General features: G+C 48.3%; 1 protein-coding gene across 1 annotated transcript in view; it reads left to right on the top strand.

Annotated features, from left to right (window-relative positions):
* Nucleotides 1-21,221, top strand: part of LOC135050013 (TLC domain-containing protein 2-like) — a 266,506-nt gene extending 245,285 nt beyond the window's left edge. Inside the window, exon 4 of the mRNA XM_063956097.1 lies at nucleotides 20,271-21,221. Within this exon, the coding sequence (XP_063812167.1) occupies nucleotides 20,271-20,528 (258 nt within the window). The 3' untranslated portion in view covers nucleotides 20,529-21,221. The remainder of the gene's footprint in view (nucleotides 1-20,270) is intronic.
* Nucleotides 21,222-21,394: the final 173 nt, after the last annotated feature.

Below are 21,394 nucleotides of genomic sequence, written 5' to 3'. Positions count from 1 at the left end.
CAGCACTCCCTTCACAAACGTTTGGGCTTCTGGGAGAGGAGCTAATTCCCTCTGAAAGAAGATAGATAAGGCCGAAATCTGTACCTTAATGGATCCTAACTTCAGGCCCATATCCACTCCTGTCTGTAAAAAGTGGAGGAATCGGCCCAGATGGAAATCTTCCATAGGAGCATTCTTGGCTTCACACCAAGAAACATATTTCCTCCAAATACGGTGATAAGGCTTTGCCGTCACCTCTTTTCTAGCCTTTAGTAGAGTTGGGATGACTTCCTCCGGAATACCTTTTTCAGCTAGGATCCGGTGCTCAACCGCCATGCCGTCAAACGTAACCGCAGTAAGTCTTGGAACACACATGGCCCCTGCTGTAACAGGTCCTCTCTGAGAGGAAGAGGCCACGGATCTTCTGTGAGCATCTCCTGAAGATCTGAGTACCAGGCCCTTCGAGGCCAATCTGGAACAATGAGTATTGCCTGCCCTCTCCTTTGCCTTATGAGTCTCAAAATTTTTGAGATGAGAGGAAGAGGAGGGAACACATAGACCGACTGAAACACCCATGGTGTCACTAGGGCGTCTACTGCTACTGCCTGAGGGTCCCGTGACCTGGCGCAATACCGTTGAAGCTTCTTGTTGAGGCGTGACGCCATCATGTCTATTTGAGGAATTCCCCAACGACTTGCTATCTCTGCAAAAACTTTTTGATGAAGTCCCCACTCTCCTGGATGATCGTGTCTGCTGAGGAAATCTGCTTCCCAGTTGTCCACTTCCGGAATGAAGACAGCTGACAGAGCGCTTACGTGATTTTCCGCCCAGCGAAGAATCCTGGTGGCTTCCGCCATCGCCACCCTGCTACTTGTCCCGCCTTGGCGGTTTACATGAGCCACGGAGCGATTCCATCTTGAATTTGAACTTTTTTAAGTACAGGTTTAGGGATTTCAGATTTAAAATGGGCCTGACCGAACCATCCGGCTTCGGGACCACAAACAGGGTTGAATAATACCCTTTTCCCTGTTGAACCAGGGGAACCTTGACCACCACTTGCTGTTGACACAGCTTTTGAATTGCAGCTAACACCACCTCCCTTTCCGGTGGTGAAGCTGGCAAGGCCGACTTGAAAAATCGGCGGGGGGGGCACCTCTTCGAATTCCAGCTTGTAGCCCTGGGAAACAATTTCGATTGCCCAAGGATCCACTTCTGAAAGAATCCAGATTTGGCTGAAAAGTCGAAGACGTGCCCCCACCGGGGCGGACTCCCCTAGGGGAGCCCTAGCATCATGCGGTGGACTTTGTAGAAGCCGGGGAGGACTTTTGCTCCTGGGAGCTAGCCAACGCAGGTGTTCTTTACCCTTACCTCTGGCAAGGAAAGAGGAGCCCCGACCTCTTCTGGCCTTATGCGACCAAAAGGAATGCATCTGATACTGTGGAGTTTTCTTTTGCTGTTGGGGAACAAAAGGTAAAAATTTAGATTTACCCGCGGTAGCTGTGGCAACCAAGTCCGCGAGCCCCTCCCCAAACAACACTTCACCCTTGTAAGGTAAAACCTCCATATGTTTCTTGGAGTCTGCGTCACCCGTCCATTGGCGGGTCCATAGAGCTCACCTCGGAGAAAATAAGATTGTACTCACCGGTAAATCTATTTCTCGTAGTCCGTAGTGGATGCTGGGGACTCCGTAAGGACCATGGGGAATAGACGGGCTCCGCAGGAGACAGGGCACTCTAAAGAAAGATTTAGTACTACCTGGTGTGCACTGGCTCCTCCCTCTATGCCCCTCCTCCAGACCTCAGTTATGGAAACTGTGCCCGGTAGAGCTGACATTACAAGGAAAGGATTTTGGAATCCAGGGTAAGACTCATACCAGCCACAGCAATCACACCGTATAACTCGTGATAAACTTACCCAGTTAACAGTATGAACAACAAACAAGCATCACTCAACTGATGCCACATAACATAACCCTTTAGTAAGCAATAACTATATACACGTATTGCAGAAAGTCCGCACTTGGGACGGGCGCCCAGCATCCACTACGGACTACGAGAAATAGATTTACCGGTGAGTAAAATCTTATTTTCTCTGACGTCCTAAGTGGATGCTGGGGACTCCGTAAGGACCATGGGGATTATACCAAAGCTCCCACACGGGTGGGAGAGTGCGGATGACTCTGCAGCACCGAATGGGCAAACTCAAGGTCCTCCTCAGCCAGGGTATCAAACTTGTAGAACTTTGCAAATGTGTTTGAACCCGACCAAGTAGCAGCTCTGCAAAGCTGTAATGCCGAGACCCCTCGGGCAGCCGCCCAAGAAGAGCCCACCTTTCTCGTGGAATGGGCTTTCACTGATTTTGGATGCGGCAACCCAGCCGCAGAATGAGCCTGCTGAATCGTGCCACAGATCCAGCGAGCAATAGTTTGCTTTGAAGCAGGAGCACCCAGCTTGTTGGATGCATACAGGACAAACAGCGAGTCAGTCTTCCTGACTCCAGCCGTTCTGGTCACATAAATCTTCAAAGCCCGGACTACGTCAAGCAACTTGGAATCCTCCAAGTCACCAGTAGCCGCAGGCACCACAATAGGTTGGTTCAAATGAAAGGATGACACCACCTTTGGCAGAAATTGCGGACGAGTCCGCAATTCTGCCCTATCCATATGGAAAACCAGATAGGGGCTTTTACATGACAAAGCCGCCAATTCTGACACACGCCTAGCCGAAGCTAAGGCCAACAGCATGACCACTTTCCACGTGAGATACTTTAGCTCCACGGTCTTAAGTGGCTCACACCAGTGGGATTTCAGGAAACTCAACACCACGTTAAGATCCCAAGGTGCCACTGGTGGCACAAAAGGGGGCTGAATATGCAGCACTCCCTTAACAAACGTCTGAACCTCAGGCAGTGAAGCCAGTTCTTTTTGGAAGAAAATGGATAGGGCCGAAATCTGGACCTTTATGGACCCTAATTTCAGGCCCATAGTCACTCCTGACTGTAGGAAGTGCAGGAATCGACCCAGCTGGAATTCCTCTGTAGGGGCCTTCCTGGCCTCACACCAAGCAACATATTTTCGCCATATACGGTGATAATGCTTTGCTGTCACATCCTTCCTAGCCTTTATCAGCGTAGGAATAACTTCATCCGGAATGCCTTTTTCCGCTAGGATCCGGCGTTCAACCACCATGCCGTCAAACGCAGCCGCGGTAAGTCTTGGAACAGACAGGGCCCTTGTTGTAACAGGTCCTGTCTGAAAGGCAGAGACCACGGGTCCTCTGTGTGAGCATTTCTTGCAATTCCGGGTACCAAGTCCTTCTTGGCCAATCCGGAACAATGAGTATTGTTCTCACAATTCTCAGCACCTTTGGTATGAGAGGAAGAGGAGGAAACACATAGACCGACTGGAACACCCACGGTGTTACTAGTGCGTCCACAGCTATCGCCTGAGGGTCCCTTGACCTGGCGCAATATCTTTTTAGCTTTTTGTTGAGACGGGACGCCATCATGTCCACCTGTGGCCGTTCCCATCGATTTGCAATCTGCGTGAAGACTTCTTGATGAAGTCCCCACTCTCCCGGGTGGAGGTCGTGCCTGCTGAGGAAGTCTGCTTCCCAGTTGTCCACTCCCGGAATGAACACTGCTGACAGTGCTAGTACGTGATTCTCCGCCCAACGAAGAATCCTGGTGGCTTCTGCCATTGCCACCCTGCTTCTTGTGCCGCCCTGGCGGTTTACATGGGCCACTGCCGTGATGTTGTCTGACTGAATCAGCACTGGTTGGTTTCGAAGCAGAGGCTCCGCTTGACTCAGGGCGTTGTATACGGCCCTTAGTTCCAGGATATTGATGTGCAGACAAGTCTCCTGACTTGACCACAGACCCTGGAAGTTTCTGCCTTGAGTGACTGCCCCCCATCCTCGGAGACTTGCATCCGTGGTCACCAGGACCCAGTCCTGTATGCCGAACCTGCGGCCCTCGAGGAGGTGAGCACTTTGCAGCCACCACAGAAGAGACACCCTGGCCCTGGGGGACAGGGTGATCAGCCGATGCATCTGAAGATGCGATCCGGACCACTTGTCCAACAGATCCCACTGAAAGATCCTCGCATGGAACCTGCCGAAGGGAATGGCTTCGTATGACGCCACCATCTTTCCCAGGACACGCGTGCAGTGATGCACCGATACCTGTTTTGGTTTTAGGAGGCCTCTGACCAGAGTCACGAGCTCCTGAGCCTTCTCCTCCGGGAGAAACACCCTTTTCTGGTTTGTGTCCAGAATCATGCCCAGGAAGGGCAGACACGTCGTAGGAATCAGCTGCAACTTTGGAATATTCAGAATCCAGCCGTGCTGTTGCAACACTTCCTGAGAGAGTGCTACGCTGATCAGCAACCGCTCCCTGGACCTCGCCTTTATGAGGAGATCGTCCAAGTATGGGATAATCGTAACCCCTTGCTTCCGAAGGAGCACCATCATTTCCGCCATCACCTTGGTAAATATTCTCGATGCCGTGGACAGGCCAAACGGCAACGTCTGGAATTGGTAATGACAGTCCTGTACCACAAACCTGAGGTACTCCTGATGAGGTGGATAAATGGGGACATGCAAGTACGCATCCTTGATGTCCAGAGACACCATTAAATCCCCCTCTTCCAGGCTTGCAATGACCGCTCTGAGCGATTCCATTTTGAACTTGAATCTTTTCAGATAAATATTCAGGGATTTTAAATTCAATATGGGTCTGACTGAACCGTCCGGTTTCGGTACCACAAACATTGTGGAATAGTATCCTCTTCCTTGTTGAAGGAGGGGAACCTTTACCACCACCTAATGGAGATATAACTTGTGAATTGCCGCTAACACTACTTCCCTTTCTATGGGGGAAGCTGGCAGGACCGATTTGAGGTAACGGTGAGGGGGCATCACTTCGAATTCCAGCTTGTATCCCTGAGACACAATCTGTATAGCCCAGGGATCCACCTGTGAGCGAACCCACTGGTGGCTGAAATTTCGGAGACGCGCCCCCACCGCTCCTGGCTCCTGTGGAGCCCCAGCGTCATGCGGTGGATTTAGTGGAAGCCGGGGAGGACTTCTGTTCCTGGGAACTAGCTGTGTTGTGCAGCTTCTTTCCTCTACCCCTGCCTCTGGCCAGAAAGGACGCACCTCTGACCTTCTTGCTTCTCTGTGATCGAAAGGACTGCATTTGGTAATACGGTGCTTTCTTAGGCTGTGAGGGAATATATGGCAAAAAGTTTGACTTCCCAGCCGTAGCTGTGGAAACTAGGTCCGAGAGACCGTCCTCAAACAGTTCCTCACCCTTGTAAGGTAACACCTCCATGTGCTTTTTGGAGTCGGCATCACCTGTCCATTGCAGAGTCCACAGGACCCTTCTGGCAGAAATGGACATTGCATTTATTCTAGAGCCCAGTAGGCAAATGTCCCTCTGGGCATCCCTCATATATAGGACAGCGTCTTTTATATGCCCCAGGGTCAGTAAAATGGTATCCTTGTCTAAGATATCCATTTCCTCAGACAGATTATCTGTCCATGCTGCTACAGCACTACACATCCAGGCCGACGCAATAGCCGGCCTCAGTATAGTACCTGAGTGTGCATAAACAGACTTCAGGATACTTTCCTGCTTCCTATCTGCAGGATCCTTTAGGGCGGCCGTATCCTGTGACGGCAGGGCCACCTTTTTAGATAAGCGTGTCAGAGCTTTATCTACCCTAGGGGAGGATTCCCAGCGCATCCTGTCCGTTGGCGGGAAAGGGTACGCCATAAGTAACCTTTTGGAAATCAGCACTTTCTTATCGGGGGAATTCCATGCTTTTTCACATAATTCATTTAACTCATGTGAAGGGGGAAAAGTCACCTCTTGCTTTTTCTCCCCATACATATATACCCTTTTGTCAGGGACAAGGTTTTCCTCCGGTATGTGCAATACATCCTTCATTGCTATAATCATGTATCGGATGGCTTTAGTCATTTGAGGCTGCAACTTTGCCTTATCGTCATCGACACTGGAGTCAGAATCCGTGTCGACATCTGTGTCAACCAACTGGGATAGTGGGCGCTTTTGAGACCCTGACGGCCTCTGAGCTGCAGAATCAGACACGGGTTGAGACCCTGACTGATTATCCAACCATTTATGCAAGGAGCTTACATTATCATTTAACACCTTCCACATATCCATCCAATCAGGTGTCGGCGCCGACACCACAGTCACTTGCACTTGTTCTGCCTCCACGTAACCGTCCTCGTCAAACATGTCGACACAAACGTACCGACACACCGCACACACACAGGGAATGCTCTAATTGAGGACAGGATCCCACAAGGCCTTTTGGGGAGACAGAGAGAGAGTATGCCAGCACACACCCCAGCGCTATATAACCCAGGGATTACACAGTAACTTAGTGTTTACCCAGTAGCTGCTGTTTATGATAATTTTGCGCCTAAATTTATGTGCCCCCCTCTCTTTTTACCCTTTTTCTACCTTGATACTGCAGGGGAGAGTCTGGGGAGCTTCCTCTCAGCGGAGCTGTTAAGAGAAAATGGCGCTGGTTAGTGCTGAGGAAGAAGGCCCCGCCCCCTCAGCGGCGGGCTTCAGTCCCGGGTCTGTGTAATAAAATGGCGGGGGCTCGTACATATATACAGTGCCCAGCTGTATATATGTGTCTTTTTGCCAAGAGGTATCCTAATTGCTGCCCAGGGCGCCCCCCCCCGCGCCCTGCACCCTACAGTGACCGGAGTGTGTGGGTAGTGTGGGCGCAATGGTGCACAGCTGCAGTGCTGTGCGCTACCTCATGTGAAGACAGGAGTCTTCTGCCGCCGATTTCGATGTCTTCTTGCTTCTGACTTCTGGCTCTGCGAGGGGGACGGCGGCGCGGCTCCGGGAACGGACGACAAGGTCAGGTCCTGTGTTCGATCCCTCTGGAGCTAATGGTGTCCAGTAGCCTAAGAAGCGCAACCTAGCCGCAGTTAGTAGGTTTGCTTCTCTCCCCTCAGTCCCACGTAGCAGAGAGTCTATTGCCAGCAGAAGCTCTCTGAAATTAAAAAACCTAACTAAAATACTTTCTTATTAGCAAGCTCAGGAGAGCTCACTAAAAGCACCCAGCTCTGGCCGGGCACAGATTCTTACTGGGGTCTGGAGGAGGGGCATAGAGGGAGGAGCCAGTGCACACCAGGTAGTACTAAATCTTTCTTTAGAGTGCCCAGTCTCCTGCGGAGCCCGTCTATTCCCCATGGTCCTTACGGAGTCCCCAGCATCCACTAGGACGTTAGAGAAAATAGGATTTTGGTACTTACCAGGTAAATCCTTTTCTTTGAATCCATAGGGGGCACTGGAGTACTCTTGGGATATGGACGGGGCGTAGCCGGAAATGGCACATTTAAATATTTAAATTAGTAACTGGTCACCCCCTCCATACTCCCATAAACCCTTCAGTATTTTTACTGAGCCGAACAGGAGTGATAGAGAGGATGAACCATAGAGAATTACATATAATATAACGGTCAACAGAAAAGTTGACACCTTAACCTAAATTAGAACGGTCAACACTAAAGTTGACACATAACGTAACTGACAACTAAACAGTTGACACCATAATAGATATCACCGTAACAACGTATCCATTGGTGATAATGTGTTCCCATATGATCCACTGAGCTTACCACAAGACAGGTAAAACTGCTCTGGGTGGGCGTCCAGTGCCCCTATGGATTCAAAGAAAAGGATTTACCTGGTAAGTACCAAAATCCTATTTTCTTTTTCATCCACTAGGGGTCACTGGAGTACTCTTGGGACGTACCAAAGTTCCCCCTTGGGCGGGAGAGCTGTGTGGCACCTGTAACACTAGACGGCCAAAGCAAGATGCTGATGCCGTAAACCTATTAACATGTTACAGCGCACAAACGTGTGCACTGATGACCATGCACTCATGACCTTGTAGCAGCGCGTGTAAGTTGTTTCGTAGAAACTTCTCAACCTGCTGCCCATGACGTTCCCAAAGAACGTGTGGAATGGTCTGACACTGATAGAGGCGGTTGTAGCCTGCCTATGACTTTCCGAAGAACTTGTGGAATGGCCTGACACTGATGTAGGCGGTTGCCGTCTATTATGAAGCTAAGACTGACGTATAGTATAAGGTCTGCTTGGAAGCTGGCTAAGCTATCTTAACTACCTTATAGAGAACAAACAATGTAATTGTTTAACGTACAATTGATGTTTGGCTACATAAACGCGTAGTGCGCGTACCATATCTAAAGTAGCTGAAGTTCCTGAACCTACTGATAACCCAGGAACTACGATTGAGTAAGTGGTGTGTAACATCTTCGGTAGGAAAACGGAATTCGTGCAAAGTTCCGCTCTATGATTATAAAACACCAGATACGGTGGCTTGCATGACAAGGCACCCAATGTAGAACACGCCTTGCTGAGGCCAAGGCTAAGAGAAACTGTTTTCCAAGTGAGAAACTTAACCTCCACTTGATATAAGGGTTCAAAATATGAAGACTGTAACAAAAAAATTCAACCAGATTCAAGGCCCATGGCGCTGTAGGTGGTATAAATGGAGGTTGTACTCTGAGGACACCTTACTGGAAAGTAAGTACAGTCGGCAAAAGAGCCAAACGCCTTTGCAGGTAAATTGAAAATGCCAAGACCTGCACCTTGAGTGTAGAAACGTAGTCCTCCACCTAATCCAGTCTGTAAAAATATGAAAAGACCATGCACTCATGACCTTGTAGCAGCGCGTGTAAGTTGTTTCGTAGAAACTTCTCAACCTAGCTGAAACAGCGTAGCTGATTCAGTGTGGGGTGAAAGCTTTCAAAGGGAGAAACTTTCTAAGGGTGTCATCTGTGACTTTTACTGGAAAATTAGTGATCAATTTGCAAGGACTATGAAGTAACCGCATATCTCATTGTTCTCTTAACAGGTATGTCTAGTGGGACTACAAGCGCCAGCAAGCTACACTGCATCTGTTAATTATCATATATGACTTTCATGAATGCTTAGCAATAGGTATGTCTAGTGGGACTACAAGCGCCAGCAAGCTACACTGCATCTGTTAATTATCATATATGACTTTCATGAATGCTTAGCAATAGGTATGTCTAGTGGGACTACAAGCGCCAGCAAGCTACACTGCATCTGTTAATTATCATATATGACTTTCATGAATGCTTAGCAATAGGTATGTCTAGTGGGACTACAAGCGCCAGCAAGCTACACTGCATCTGTTAATTATCATATATGACTTTCATGAATGCTTAGCAATAGGTATGTCTAGTGGGACTACAAGCGCCAGCAAGCTACACTGCATCTGTTAATTATCATATATGACTTTCATGAATGCTTAGCAATAGGTATGTCTAGTGGGACTACAAGCGCCAGCAAGCTACACTGCATCTGTTAATTATCATATATGACTTTCATGAATGCTTAGCAATAGGTATGTCTAGTGGGACTACAAGCGCCAGCAAGCTACACTGCATCTGTTAATTATCATATGACTTTCATGAATGCTTAGCAATAGGTATGTTTAGCTTATTAATCATTTAGCAGATTTTAGCAAACTTTATTTTTTGCATTTGGGGAATGTGTGATGGTTTCATACCCCCACACCATTTGTCTGTGTAAGTTTTATTGCTTTAAATGGGTGATGGGCTAGGGGTGGGTCCAATCAATCAATGTGCTTACATACACATGTTTGTTGCTCTTTATATTAGCTTGTAGTCTAGCTGAAACAGCGTAGCTGATTCAGTGTGGGGTGAAAGCTTTCAAAGGGAGAAACTTTCTAAGGGTGTCATCTGTGACTTTTACTGGACGGAAACTGAAAGGAAGCACCATCAATTGCACACAAAAAAACAACACAAACCCCCAAAACTTGGACTGCAGCTACAAATGTTTGTTTACTCCTAATATTCTCCAAACCTCACTTATTTGGAAAACTATACATTCACTTTCTGCACAAACACCTGCATTGCAACTTCTCCTCTGACCCTGCAAACACCTGGACAACAAATGGGTCACTGAGAAGCATATTTAATGAAGTAACACTGACTTGCAGTTTGCCAACACTGTGTAATTTTCCAACTAACATCAGCAAATATTTGATTTACTGTTACCTGTAGATAATAACGACAGTTTAACATTGAATTTATTTCTGCAAACTTCACTGCTCTCTTATTCAGCCACCACTCCTCCTCCTACTCTCATTTTGCTACCACTATTTACCCCATCCACACTATGGCCAGGCTGGCAACATCCCTCATTAATCCTCGTCTTCCTATTCCTTTTTTCTGTCCCCTGTTACCACCTCTATCCCTCTCTCCCAGTCTCCTACATCTCATGCTGTCTCCTCTCCTCTGTCTGCCTCCCTTCCCCTCCTCTTCTGTTTCCCCACTGCAATTCACTTCTGCCCCTTCACACCATTTATACCCCAGCACTCAACCCTGCTCTCTCCCTCCTCTGCCTGTCTCCTCACCTCTCCTCCACCAGTATCATACTGCACTCCCTCCCTGCCTCACTCCTGCAGTCTCCCTTTCTAGCCAAGGCCCCAGCACCATCAATTCACCCTCTTTATCCCTTCCTTCCCCATCAAGCTTACCTCAACGCCATAGCAATCCAGATAATCTCATTCACATCTCTCCAACAAACTCATACCCCCTATCCTGTGCACTCTGGAATGCCAGATCTGTTTGCAACAAATTGACCCCCACTCACGACCTCTTCATATCCAACTCCCTGCACCTCCTGGCCATTACTGAAACCTGGATTACACCCTATGACACCGCTTCTCCTGCTTCTCTCTCGGCTGGGGGCCTTACATTCTCACACACACCCCGACCTGGGGGTCGTCATGGGGGTGGTGTTGGGATCCTCTTACCCTCAAGCTACACATACCAACTTATACCTCCAGAACCATCTCTTACATTCTCTACATTTGAGGTCCATGCAATTCGCCTCTACCAACCCACTAATCTTCGAGTTGCTGTCATTTACCGTCCACCTGGCATTTCCTCTAAATTCCTCGACAACTTTGCTTCCTGGCTACCTCACTTCCTCTCTTCTGACATTCCCACCATTATCCTAGGTGATTTCAACATCCCTATCGATAACCCCACAAAACCACCTGCCTCTAAACTCCTTAACCTCACATCTTCACTTGGTCTCTCCCAGTGGACCAACTCACCCTCCCATGTGAACGGGAGCTCACTGGATCTGGTTTTCACTCACCGCTGTGTTGTTTCTGATTTCTCCAATTCCCCTTTTCCCCTCTCTGACCACCACTTGCTCTCATTCAACTTATCTATCTCTGCTCCCCCATCTCTCCCTCCTAAGGCTACCATCACTAAGCGTAATATTGAGGCTATTGACACCTCATCCCTATCCTCCCTGTTTGACTCGCTTCTCTCTCCTCTTCTCTCTCTCACATGCCCTGAACAAGCCACATCTCTATACAATGCATCTCTTACTTCAGCCCTTGACTCTGTTGCTCCACCAACCACTATTCACCCTCGCAGATCAACACCTCAACCCTGGCACACCAAATGCACCAGATATCTACAAAAATGCTCACGTACTGCCGAGCGACACTGGAGGAAATCACGCTCTCAAGCAGACTTCCTCCATTTCAAATTCATGCTCTCATCCTACAGTGCTGCCCTTTCCCTTGCTAAACAATCATACTTCAAAATCCTCATCTCTACCCACTCTTCCAACCCCCGGCGCCTCTTTGCCACTGTTAACTCCCTCCTCTGCCCACCACCACCTCCTCTCCCTTCCTCATTGTCTGCTCTTGACTTTGCCACTTACTTCACATCCAAGATTGACTCCATACGTCAGGACATCACATCCCACCAGTCCAGCAACCAGCCACCACCCATCCTTTGCCACCCCTCCCCTACCCTCTTACCAACTCTGACATCTTTCTCCCTAGTATCTGGTGAGGAAGTCATGGCCCTCATACACTCCTCCCCCCCCACAACCTCCCCACTCGACCCTATCCCCTCCCACCTCCTTCGCTACCTCTCCCCTTCTGCCTGTTCCCATCTTGCCCACCTTCTCAATCTCTCCCTCTCATCAGGCACTGTCCCCTCTGCCTTCAAGCATGCTCTTGTCTCCCCTATTCTTAAAAAACCTACCCTTGATCCTAACACTCTCTCCAACTATCGACCGATCTCTCTCCTCCCCTTTGCCTCCAAACTTCTTGAGCGTATTGTCTATAATCGCCTTACTGCCTTTCTTTCCTCTCACTCACTGCTTGACCCATACCAGTCTGGTTTCCGCTCTCTCCACTCCACTGAAACTGCCCTCACAAAAGTCTGCAATGACCTCCATGCCGCCAAATCTAAGGGCCACTACTCTCTGCTTATTCTTCTTGACCTCTCTGCTGCTTTTGACACTGTGGACCACCCTCTTCTTCTGCAAATCCTTCACTCTCTTGGTCTACGTGATACTGCCCTCTCCTGGCTGTCCTCCTACCTCTCCGATCGTTCCTTCTCTGTCTCCTCTCATGATGCTACCTCGCCCCCACTTCCACTAACTGTTGGTGTCCCCCAAGGTTCTGTTCTTGGGCCTCTCCTTTTCTCTCTCTATACGTCCTCTTTAGGTGAACTCATTAGTTCTTTTAATTTCCAGTATCACCTCTATGCTGATGACACTCAAATCTACCTCTCCTCCCCTGATCTCTCCACGGCTCTCCTCACTCGTGCCTCTAACTGTCTTTCTGCTATCTCTTCCTGGATGTCCCAACGCTTTCTTAAACTCAACATGTCTAAGACTGAGCTGATCATCTTCCCACCCTCCCGCACAACCTCACCTCCCACAATCTCATTATCCATTGATGGCACGACTATCTCCTCTAGCCCCCAAGTACGCTGTCTTGGTGTAATCCTTGACTCCTCCCTCTCCTTCAAACCACACATTCAGCACCTCTCACAAACCTGTCATTTTCATCTCAAAAACATTTCCAGGATCAGACCTTTTCTCACCCAGGATGCCACTAAGATCATTATTCACTCACTGATTATTTCCAGACTGGACTACTGTAATCTCCTCCTAACTGGCCTCCCTGACAATTACCTCTCTCCACTCCAGTCTATCCTCAATGCTGCTGCTCGGCTCATCTTCCTCACCAAACGCACTACATCCACCTCCCCTCTCCTACTAGCCCTTCACTGGCTTCCCTTCCCCTTCAGAATCCAATTCAAACTTCTCACTCTCACTTACAAAGCTCTCACCCAATCCTCTCCCATTTACATCTCTGACCTTATCTCCCTTTACTCTCCCACCCGTCCTCTTCGCTCTGCTAATGCACGCCGCCTCTCCTGTCTCCTGATTACTTCCTCCCACTCCTATCTCCAAGATTTTTCACGTGCTGCTCCCTTCCTTTGGAATTCTTTACCTCTCCCCCTCAGACTCTCCACCTCTCTACAAAACTTCAAACGGTCTCTCAAGACCCATTTCTTTACCAAACCCAGCCAAATCTCATCCTAACCCCCTGTTCCATGCTCTCTATGTACCCCATCTGTGTCACCCCTGTCTGTCTACCCCTACCCCTAGAATGTAAGCTCTCACGAGTAGGGCCCTCTTCCCTCACGTGCTCACCCTTTTCTTCTTTAATAATTCTCAACTGCCCAAATCACAGTTTTTGGGCCACCTGGAACTTATCTCTGTCATTTACTGGTGTTATGCATAGTTACCCTGTACTTGTCCAAAATTGATTTCAACTGTAAGTCACTGTTTTGATTATGTGCATATGTACTCTGTAATTGGGCGCTGCGGAACCCTTGTGGCGCCATATAAATAAATGATAATAATAATAATAATAAAAATAATGATAAAGATAATGTCGGAACTTCCGAGCTTCCCACCAACCTATATAGGCACGCCAAATTCTGTGATAATGAGCTGGCGTAACTGGCTTCCTAGCACTTAACATGGTTGGTAGAACAGATTGTGGCATGCCCTCCCTTCTTAAGAGGGCGGTGTCAACAGCCACCCCGTGAAGCGCCACCTCGTGAAATCGGGATAAAGGCACGGAACCTGTCGTAACAGGTGTGGACGTGGCAGGAGCGGTTAATAATCGGCTGCGAATAGGTAGCAGGGATCCGAGAACCATGCCCTCCGAAGACAATGAGGCGCCATTAGTACGACCGTCGTGGACTCTCGTTTGGTTTGTTTTAGCAAGCGAGAAAGCAGCGTAAACGGTGGAAACGGCTGCACCAAGCTGTACAGCCACACGATCATGAGAGCATCCACTGCCCCTGCCTTTGGAGCTCTAGTTTTGGACACAGTCTGAGATGGTTGATGATTTTTGGCAAGATGCCATTAGATCCCCCTGTGGGTAACTGCACCGCTTGCCAACATCAGGGACGCTTCCGAATTGAATGCCCAGTTTCCTGGATGAAAATCCTGACTGCTGGGATAATCTGCCTCCCAGTTGTCCACTCCCAGAATGAACCTTGCCGACAATATCACTTGGTGATGCTCGGCCCAATTGAGGATTTGAGCACTTGTCACATTGCCATGCGACTTCGAAGTCCTCCTCGATCGCCGTTGCGTTGTCTGACTGCACGTGGACAGGCTGAGGCTGGAGCATGTGCACCGCCTGCCGCAGCGCGTTGTAAATTGCCCGAGTTCCAGGAAATTTTATTGACAGCAATCTTCTGAAGTTGATAATTTGGGACCACAGCTTCCCAACCTCTGAGACTCGCGACCCTCTGAGAATTAGCCAATTCCAGATGCCGAACATTTTCCCTGCGGTGATTATGTATTTGGAGCCACTAGAGTAGTGATACTCCGGCCCTTGAAGACAACCGCACTATCTGATGAATCTGTAGATGCGTGCAATAACATCCAGGTGACAATGACCTGAGCGAACTCTTGCGAACTGGAGTCCGTCGAAAGACGCCACCCTCCTTCCTAACAGTCGAATGCCCAAATGGATGGAGACTGGTCGTGGAATGTGTACTAACTGTACGCAAAGACGAACCCTTTGTGTGTTATGCTCAAACAGGTAAATCCGTTGATCCACGGAATCATTCCTATGCATGAATCCTTTGTTACGGAATGAGGCTTGATTACTTTAGGTTGACAATCCAACCGTGCTGAGCGACGCCATTGTACGTTAGTAAGACACGTTGCAGGAATAAGCGTGGAGACGGAGCTTTGTTGAGCAGATTTGCAAAGCACGGAACTGTTATCAGTCTAAGGAATCTGAGATGAGCTATCATGACAGCCAGTACTTGTGACCACCCGAGGCGCCGATACGAAGCCAAACGGTAGCGCCTGAAAGTGAAAATGGTGTCTACTGCAAAACATAAGTAGACTTGATGCGTCTAAGTACTGTTGTTTGTGGAAAGCCAGAACTACCACCTGTAGGTAGTTCTTTTGAATATGTAGTAAACTACGTACTGATAGACCTTTTTTAGGGTCAGTATCAAACTGAAGAACATCCTGCGTTTGTATCGCTGTCTGCAGATCCGCCGTCTTGTCTTCTGACCCAGGCAGACCTGAATTGCAAATTGCAATGGTAGAAGACAAATCGACCTGTATTATGAAAGCTGAGAATCCAAAATTGCAGATTCACCCAACTGTGGACGCCCACAACTGACGATCGGTGATGGTCTGGAAACACATTATGGCACTTGCCTGTCAGTGGCTTAGCGTCCTGTAAAAGCCACTGAAAACCTGGTTAACGATGCCTTGAAGTAGGCGGCAGTACCCTAACCGTATACGTGTTGACGACAATTAGTGGTTTGTTGAAACCACGTCTTCTACCACATATCCTGTATGTGGATATTTTTGTAGCACGGCCTGAAAAGGATTGAGGTGTAAAGACTATATCCTGAGTATTCTAATCAGGAATTTGTGTAGAGAATGACAGGAAATTAGATTTGTGTCTTTCGTACGAAGTGCGTTTGTCCAAGACAGGACAAAACCTGTAGCCAGTGTAATGTAATGCTTCAGACTTCGTTCTGTTAAGAACATAGCGAAAGTGCACGTCGTGCCGCAACTAGTGAAGCTGAAAGGAAACTAAACTGGCCGACGTCCACAGAAGCTGTACTGAGATATTGAGCAGATTCACAAGTGTGATCAGCGAGAAGTATAAGGTGTTCTACTTGGAGGGCAAACGTGAACTGAATTGCCATGCCAATTCCGTCTTGTTAACCCCAAAACCCGCACCAAAGCAGGGCTAAGCACCACCCCTACTGCTGTACCCAGGGCAAAGACGCGCTAGTATCCCCCAAAGAGGATCGGCTTGAGTCCGTATTCGTCTGAGCTGCTTAGTAAGATATGCTGAATATGGAAAACACACCAGCGTTCCCTGTTTAGCCACCATACCGCATTATTGGGAAAAACGGTCTCCAGTTTTCGTTGAGAACCTGACGTACTGCCTGTTAATTATCAATGGCCGGCTGTGATATGAGGGCTGGCATTGAATCGACAGAAATCAACCTAGCTGAAACTGTCAATTTATAAGACAAAATAATAACAAAGTCTCCCCAGGCAGTATACGCGTGGTATGTGCAGTCGTATTTGTTCGACATACTGTCTGACAGACATTGCAGCGAAGCTGCTTGTTTAACTTTACATTAGACGCACTCATTATGTACACTGACCAGTAAGCCCAGAAGGACAGACCAGTACCGTGCTTAGTATCACGTAAGGCAGGTGTGTATGAATCCGCATTACAGTGCACGTGTTTAACCTACAATAGTGAAACTAGGTGTACAAAACCAATAAAATAAAAATTCCTAACAACACCCGGCTCCTCCAGAGTCCGAGTGTTGTAGTGCAGCCAGGAAGTAACGTTAAAATGGTGTCCGCCATGTGCTTGCCATTGCAAGATAAGTGTATTGATACATACTCATGATGTAGCCATATACAAAGACCTATATATATATATATATATATATATATATATATATATATATATACACACACACACACAAACATACTTTTGGAAATATATATCCATAAATATACACACATATCCATATAGATATACATATATACCCCTATATATACACATCTTTACAGGTAACATAGCCTTACAGTGCCCAGCAGTCCTGAAAATCACTGACCTCCGCACAGGCTTAATAGCCTGAGCTGTCTGCTGCCTTAAACGCAGCTTAGTTATGGGGCCTCCCTGCGGGCATTACTCACCCCCCCCCCCCTCTCCCCGCGATCTCCCTTCTCAGAGACGGACCGCGGCAGCAGTGAGAGCTGTCTGCGGTCAGCCTTTTACCTCTCCCCCCTCTGCATACAGAGCCGCCGTTCGCGGCTCCGGAGCTCTGGCGGGTAGCGGCTAGCAGAAGCTAACCGCGGGAGGGAGGGGGGGGAAGCGGCGTCCAGGGACTGGGGAGCGCGGGTATGGGAGCGGGCAGCCGGGAAGCGGCGGCGGCTTAGCGCCCAGTGGCGGCTGCTGTGCAGTCCGCGGCTGGGCAGTGGAATACAGCCAGTGAATGGTGGCTTGGCGCCCAGCGGCGGCTGCTGTGCAGTCCGCGGCTGGGCAGGAGGGTGCACGGTATATAGTGTGTATAAAAAAAATAAGACATAATGTCCCCACATAGCACCCCTCACCCCCTGCATCTAACACAAGTGAGCAGCGGCAGTGTTAGCTGCCTAACCGCTCATTACCTGTACCAGGGGAGGCTATCACGGGCTTCTGAACTAAGCACGGTCCAGCTTCTTTGTGCAGCCTGAGGCTGCAATCAGCTCTGCTGATTGTGGTCAATGGCGGGGCCCTTTTCATGGGCACCGGCAGACCATCTGCTGCTGTTCTGCAGCACCCACTATCCCGGACCCCACTTCTCTGATAAGTTGGGAAGGGAGTGGGTAGAAAAAACTAAAAATAAACTTGCTTGAAGAATCGAAGGACAATCCTGTCCAATGTACCTTCCGACTAGAGGCACAGAAAAATACTGGAGGGTTTATGGGAGTATGGAGGGGGTGACCAGTTACTAATTTAAATATTTAAATGTGCCATTTCCAGCTACGCCCCGTCCATATCCCAAGAGTACTCCAGTGACCCCTAGTGGATGAAAAAGAAATAGTCATCGCATTGGCTCTGGAACCCAGCAGCCCAACGTCTCTTTGAGCGTCCCTCATAAATAAGACTGCGTCTTTAATGTGGGCTAATGTTAATAAAATGGTATCCCTGTCTAGGGTATCAAGGCCCTCTGACAAGTTATCTGTCCATGCTGCAACTGCGTTACATACCCATGCCGATGCTATCGCTGGTCTGAGCAAAACACCTGTATGCGCATAAGTAGACTTTAAAGTAGTCTCCTGTCTGCGATCAGCAGGATCCTTGAGGGCTGCCGTGTCCGGAGACGGTAGCGCCACCTTCTTGGACAGGCGCGTTAAAGCCTTGTCCACCCTGGGAGAGGATTCCCAACGCACCCTGTCCTGAGCAGGGAAAGGATATGCCATAAGAATCCTTTTGGGAATCTGCAGTTTTTTGTCTGGAGTTTCCCAAGCTTTTTCAAACAACTCGTTCAGCTCATGAGAAGGGGGAAAAGTTACCTCAGGTTTCTTCTCCTTATACATGCGCACACTCGTGTCAGGGACAGAGAGGTCATCCGTGATATGCAAAACCTCTTTTACTGCAATAATCATACACTGAATACCCTTTGCCACCCTTGGGTGCAATCTTGCATCATCATAATCGACACTGGAATCAGAATCCGTGTCGGTATCAGTGTCTGCTATTTGGGATAGGGGACGTTTTTGAGACCCCGACGGGGCCTGTGGCCCAGCTAAATCCGTGGATTGACCCCCAGCTTTTTCCCTGGACTCTGCCAGGTCCGGTCTCTTATGTAATGAAGCCACACTTGCATTTAACATATGCCACATGTCCATCCATTCGCTCCACCTCCTCCTTGGACGAGCCTTCCGCCTCAGACATGCACGTACCAACACCCCCACACACACAGGGATATATCTATAAGGGGACAATTCCCCAACCAGGCCCTTTGGAGAGACAGAGAGAGAGTATGCCAGCACACACCCAGCGCCTACAGATACTGGAAAATAACCCACATAGCGCTTTTATCACAAATCAATGTGTAATACACTCACTGCGCCCTGAAAATGCCCCCCCCCCCCCCTCTTTTCCAGCCCTCTGTCACCGAGTTCAGCAGGGGAGAGTCCGGAGAGCCAGCTTCTCTGCAGCGTTCTGTGGAGAAAAATGGTGCCGTTAGTGCTGAGGGATCAAGCTCCGCCCCCTCCAGCGGCGGGCTTCGGTCCCGCTGTAATTTTCAAACAAATGGCGGGGGATCTCTACATTTACTGCCCAGCAGCCTAATGTGTCCTGAAATGCCAGTCCGGAGGTTTATTGCTGCCCAGGGCGCCCCCCCTGCACCCATCCGTGCCTGTACTGTGTGTGTGTAGTGTGTGGGAGCAATGGCGCGCAGCGGTAAATGAAGATCTGAAATCTTCCGCCGCCCTGAAGTCTTCTTTTCTTCTCATACTCACCCGATCTTCTGGCTCTGTGAGGAGGACGGCGGCGCGGCTCCGGGACGAACGGCGGGGTGAGACCAGCGTTCCGACTCCCTCTGGAGCTAATGGTGTCCAGTAGCCTAAGAAGCAGACCCATCATTAAAGTAGGTCTGCTTCTCTCTCCTCAGTCCCACGATGCAGGGAGCCTGTTGCCAGCAGTGCTCCCTGAAAATAAAAAACCTAACAAAATTCTTTATTTAGAGAAACTCTGTAGAGCTCCTCTGTAATGCACCCTATCTCCTCTGGGCACAAAATCTAACTGAAGTCTGGAGGAGGGGCATAGAGGGAGGAGCAAGTGCACACCCATACTGAAAGTTCTTTATAGTGCCCATGTCTCCTGCGGAGCCCGTCTATGCCCCATGGTCCTTACGGAGTCCCCAGCATCCTCTAGGACGTAAGAGAAAATAAAATAATAAAAGCTTCAGGCAGCTTTATCTACAGCAGCCCTGTGACCATGCGGCTTCCTGCCGCACCAAGCAAAAAACTGCTCTGACTGAGTCAGTGGGCAGGATTAAATGGGGAAGCCCCGATGCATCCTGGGAGGCCAGAAAGCTCGTGACCGTGTTGGTGCCATTTCCGCTGTCGCTCAACCATATCCCAATGTTATCCTGTGGATAATCCTGTGGACCCAGCCAGAGAAAAGGATGCACAGCACTAGAAGATTCTCACACGGCATGGCGTGCCAAGAGGGGCCAATTAGCGTGACTGCAGCAAAGATGTGTGAGGACATATCGAGTCAAGTTTACTTGCCTATTAATATCCCATGGTCTTTTGTCCCACAGGCAATTACACCAGATGTGAGAATCTATGCAGCTGAACCGTCTAACGCAGATGACTGCTATCGCTCAAAGATGAACGTAATCCTGACTGCTAATCCCCGGCCTCCAATCACTATAGCAGACGGTGTAAAGACAAACATTGGGCATTATACTTGGCCAATTATAAGGGACCTGGTGGATGATGTGTTTGTAGTGACGGAAGAAGAAATAAAGGTAATAGCTGCTACTTGTACAGTGGGTAACCAGCCTTATGGATTTTAAAAGTAATATTTTACTATAACTAGGTTTTATTTTTACAAATTGACACTTAACCAAAGTGTCAATCGCAGCTGCCTTCTGGAAAAAGGTTCCATTCCTCTCACTATCGAAAATTCACCAGGCTGTGATGTCCGAGGAATAAAGAACAGGCGAAAGCTAGGAAGAGAGTATTTTAGTAACAATAGAATTTCCTAGGGCAAAGTAATTTTGACTTCAGTTTCCTGTTATCAATTTTGTAATCTTAGAAAGTTGTATTACAGCTTAATGAGATCTATGTAAACACTAAGTAAAAGGGGACCATACATTAATCGCACAAATTCCCGATTTGGATTGGCTATCTCAGACGATCTGCAAAATACAATATGTTACAAATGCCCATCTGCGGATTACAATCATTTTTGGATCGGAATTGGCGAATCAAGGATTTCCAGCATGAAATTTTGATTTTGCCAGTTTTTCTTAACACAAATCATCGCAGAATTGTGCAGACTGATTGTTGATGCTTTGTACCCTTAAAACATACAGCATTCTAGAAAATGACCACTGCTAATAGGATATCCCCCTAAAACGGCTAATCTTAACTTTCTAATTTGAGTTACATACAACATTGCCCTTTTTTATTACATACTGTATACTGTCTCCTGACATACCCACATTTTACTTGAAGGCTTAGGGGAGTTTTTTTGCCTAGGTGAAAAAAAAGGCACTTTACACTTTTTTTTCTTTTTTTTTTTTGTTAGGGCAAATGGGGATTCGCCCTATTCAATAGCAGGGCCATTTTTTTTGCCTAGGCGAAAAAGTCAGCAGGAGTAAAAAAAAAAACATGTGGATCGATGAATCCACATGTTTTCTCACCTGTGCCGGCAAAA

The sequence above is a fragment of the Pseudophryne corroboree genome, chromosome 2, assembly GCF_028390025.1.
Source record: "Pseudophryne corroboree isolate aPseCor3 chromosome 2, aPseCor3.hap2, whole genome shotgun sequence".
Classification (NCBI taxonomy): domain Eukaryota; kingdom Metazoa; phylum Chordata; class Amphibia; order Anura; family Myobatrachidae; genus Pseudophryne; species Pseudophryne corroboree.
The sequence above is the reverse complement of the archived record's forward strand: the minus strand, read 5'-3'. Positions and strand labels throughout refer to the sequence as shown.